The sequence below is a fragment of the Austrofundulus limnaeus genome, unplaced genomic scaffold (assembly GCF_001266775.1).
Source record: "Austrofundulus limnaeus strain Quisiro unplaced genomic scaffold, Austrofundulus_limnaeus-1.0 Scaffold1548, whole genome shotgun sequence".
NCBI classification, from domain to species: domain Eukaryota; kingdom Metazoa; phylum Chordata; class Actinopteri; order Cyprinodontiformes; family Rivulidae; genus Austrofundulus; species Austrofundulus limnaeus.
The window spans coordinates 1-4,238 of record NW_013953950.1 but is presented as its reverse complement, the minus strand read 5'-3'; the positions used below and the strand labels follow the sequence as shown (position 1 = coordinate 4,238).

The following is a 4,238-nucleotide window of genomic DNA, read 5'->3' as shown; positions in this document are numbered from 1 at the left end:
TAATAATACAATAAAATAAAAAACTTACATTTGTTATGGTGGATAACTCAGAGTTACCATAAACTGACTTGGCTTTCAACAAATAATGTGAGCCATAGTCATAGTTTATCCAATCAGAGCAGAGCAGGGCGGGTCGTTCTCCCCTCCTCCCAAAGTGAGCTGCCCAACCTCCCAGGACATGTAGATATGAATGTAGGGTATAATCCACTTTCTTTCATTGATTCTGACTCAACTTCTATGTTGTTGAGTTTTTTATTGAATTTACATGATATTAAACCTGTTTATTAACATTCTGTGGTAGCAGCAGGTAATTGTCATCGCGCGTGGTTTTTAAATTTGAGGATATTGGTATTGGAAATAGGGGTGTAAGAAAAAATCGATACACTGAAATATCACGATATTTCATTTCCCGATACTGTATCGATATTCTAAAGACCTGTATTGATTTTTAATTAAGGTTATAATGTCAACCTTCTTGCCAACCGTCCATTTTTATGTTGTAGTTCATCCTCTGAACACTAGTTGGCAGCAGTGAACCAGCCATTTGGTTCCTCTATCTCTTGAGCGCCAGAGAGTAAGGGTAGCATTAGCATTGTAAGTAAACATTAGCTTTTCTTTTTTATTTCAGTAAGAGGTTTTTATTTAATAGAATTTTTGAACAAAAAATCGCAATATATCACAATATATTGCCTTGCTTACAGTATCGCAATATATCAGGATATATCGTATCGTGACCCCTCTGTTATGATATGTATCATATCGCCAAATTCTTGCCAATACACAGCCCTAATTGGAAAGTCCTTAAAAGGTCCTTGAATTTGATGTTGACCCAGGTGTGGGAACCCTGATTATAGTTTATGTTGAAAACTAACAGAGTTGTAGCTACTTTGGCCAACTTTTAAAAATGACAATTTGTGTTATGATTGACTTTCCCCCTAATCCTAACATTAACTCATTTCTTGTATTTTTTTGTGGATTTTAATGTCAGTTGGTTGTGACAACTATCTTAAATGTTTGAAGTTAATGAAGTTACTTGGTTGTAGATTCATATCCAACAATAATCTTGTTCAAGTTTGTTAAAAGTCATCTAGTTATTGAAGTGATATTTTCCTAACAGACACAGGTAAAAGCGTCGTCTTTTGGCAGTGGATAAAATAATCTCTGAGGAGCCTTTTAGGTTCAGTTCTGTTAAACAATGTCATAACCGTGGGTGGATATTTGAATTGAGTTTGAAATTTAAAAAAAAGAGTTCTGTGACGTTACGGATCTTCTGCTTTAACACTCATTGTGCTGTTTGTGTGTCCGTCAGCACTGTGGTGTGCTGCCCGGCCTGCGTGTGGTTTTACCACCATGTTATGGTCGCAGTAACGGGGGGCGTGGCAATCATTGCAGCTCTGGCTCTCTGCTCCATTCTCATCTGGCCAATCAAGATCAGACCAAGTAAGTGGTGCCAACATTCACACGGTATGCATAATGTGTGCTTTGTACTCAGGTTCAGCTTCATCTCTTTGCTTCTAGGGGATCTGCAGGTTCTTCCTGATGATGTTGCAAGAGTCAATTAACAGGCTCCTGGTTTCCTGAAACATAAAGGAGAAAAACAATCTGTGGTCTGAGGTGGACCACCGGAACCTCCATTGTTATTCCTTTTTCACGTCAAGTGACAAAGTTTACAACAGCTGCTGGCAACCAGTGAAACAAAGACAAGAAAGTAGGGTTTAAAGGGAAAATCTGGCAGTTTCTGAAGATTTGTTCTGTTAAGGTTAGGGTTAAACCTCGGGTTAGGTTAACACTTACTTACCCCTTATAGGTTGAGGGATAATTTAGTGTTCTTATCCACCAGTGTGGGTAAGAACACTAATAATAAACGTCTACTTTTGCACATTTGTATAGCTTTGTGCTGTTTTCCCAAACAAATGTCCATGTTTTTATCTGAATGAACAAAAGGTGCTTATACTGGTCACACTGCCTGATCAGTGCATCTAGTCTGTCTAAATGTTTTATAAATTCCCAGCGGACATCAGCCGCTCATCTGCATATAAGAGTGTATGCACAGCTCACATAGAAACACAGACCTTGTTCTGTGGAGCTAATTTCAGCTTTATTGTAAAATGTCTAATAATTAAATATTAGCTAAGTTACATATGTTGTATTTTGAGAAATAATTGTTTATTAAGCCTGAAAAATTATATTAAAATAGGTTCTTATTTGCCTGGATGAAGACTTCTGCCTTTCTATTATTGATCCCACTAGTTATAAACTACTGATAGCTGCTTGACAGAATATAAATTAAAAAGTGGTCGGTGCACACCACTGTCCTTTTAAGAAAATTAAACTAAACCTCGTTTGGCATTGTCTTCCATATATACAGTATATTTAACATAGGTCTATTTTATGAGAGCGTGCAGACTGTACAAAACAGAAACATGTTTTTTTTATAATTTACAAGTCATCATTTAAACACGCCTTTAATTATTATTTTTCTTCTTGTTCAGGGTATGTAAAAATTGTTACATCACCTGTCAACATGTTGCAGAATGTGTCAATGATAAAGGAAACCAAGATTAAAATAGTGCATACTTTTACTGTGGCTGTTTAAAATCCACAGGTAGGGAAGGACCAACAATTCAGACCATTCCTGCTGTATTTGCAAAGCACTTTAAAACAACTACAGAACAATAAAAATAATAATAATAATAATTGGAATTGCATTTTTTGGGAATCTGCAGAAAGTGTTGAATAACTTGAAATTTGTTGAAGATGCAAACTTAAATTTAACAAAACAAATGTAAACAGCTCAAAATGGCAAAAAAAAAGTTAAAAGGGGCATAAATAGTGTATAAAATCCAGCATAAGCCAACAATAGTTAAATCTAAATAATGGCTATGATGTGAAGTATATGATTGTTTGTGTTATTGAGCCATTTTCATTATTTAATTATTGTATAAATTGTTACCAGATTACATAAATTTATTGATAAGATATTTTTAGTAACTGTATGTGTTTAGAGCGAATAATTCAACATCAGTGGCTCTCGTGGAATTGATGGAACAGATAACTGCTGTTGATCAAAAACAGCTCTGTTAATATTTATGTTGATTTAAATAAAGCATTCAAAACTATTGACACATTATTTTCCTTGAAAAGTTGAATAAATAAGGCATTAGAGGATTAGCACTACATGTCTAGCTATTTGAGTAATAGAAAACAGTTTATTCAAATAAATTACGTCAGATCTGAACTCTAACATCACATGTGGAGTTCCTCAGGGTTCTGTACTTGGCCCAAAGTTATTTATTTTACATGTGAATGATTTAGTAAATGTTTTGGGGCTGTTAGAATTATCACTAGAAATCTTTATAGTCACCCATCAAATACAATATTTTATCAATTGAAGTTACTAAAGTTCTATCATTTGGTTGATTATAGATTATTGGTTATGTTTAGGGGTCACAAAAAGAAATTGCCTCATCCAATTAAATTTTGTTAAGAGAGAGTTGTTACAATCTTAAGCGGATAGAGATGTTTGTGAAACCTAAATTTAAAACCTATTTGAAGGAATGGTGAACATCAATGCAGGGAATAAGGTTATGGAATAATCTGGAGAGTGATGTTAAAGATGACAGATCAATGTTTGTGAAAATTATTAAAGTTGGTTTATTAAAGAAATATAAAATAATGTGTATCTTTATGAATAGTGGCATGAGTTGATGTTTTTGTTTATATTATTGTTTGAATGTATTTTTTGGAAAGAAGGGACAGATATGAGATTTTTTTCTTTTTTCTACTGCCTTTCGTGATTTGTATTTTTTAATTGTATGTAAAATTTATTTTGTTTTTAAAGAAATGAATAAAGTCTAATTAAACTTGGCACAAGAGTATCTGAATGCTAAAGCAAGTACAGCGGGTAAAATAAGTATTGAACACGTCACCATTTTTCTCAGTAAATATATTACTAGAGGTGCTAATGACATGAAATTTTTACCAGATGTTGGTAACAACCCAAGTGATCCATACATACAAAGAAATCAAACCATAAATGTCCAGAAATGAAGTTATTTGTAATAATGTGGAATGGCACAGGGAAAAAGTATTGAACACACTTACTGAAATTTATCTAATACTTTGTACAAAAGCCTTTGTTGGCAATGACAGCTTCTAGATCAGAGGTGTCAAACTCCAGTCCTCGAGGGCCACTATCCTGCATGTTTTAGAGATTTTCCAGCTCCAACACACCTGAT

General features: G+C 34.1%; 1 protein-coding gene across 1 annotated transcript; it reads left to right on the top strand.

Annotated features, from left to right (window-relative positions):
* Nucleotides 1-1,309: 1,309 nt before the first annotated feature.
* On the top strand, nt 1,310-3,728 carry LOC106535746 (major facilitator superfamily domain-containing protein 12; the record flags this gene model as incomplete). The annotated part of the gene is given in 2 exon segments (XM_014032820.1): nt 1,310-1,440; nt 1,519-3,728. Coding segments are annotated over 2 exon segments (175 nt in total), but the record flags the coding sequence as incomplete, so codon positions are not given.
* Nucleotides 3,729-4,238: the final 510 nt, after the last annotated feature.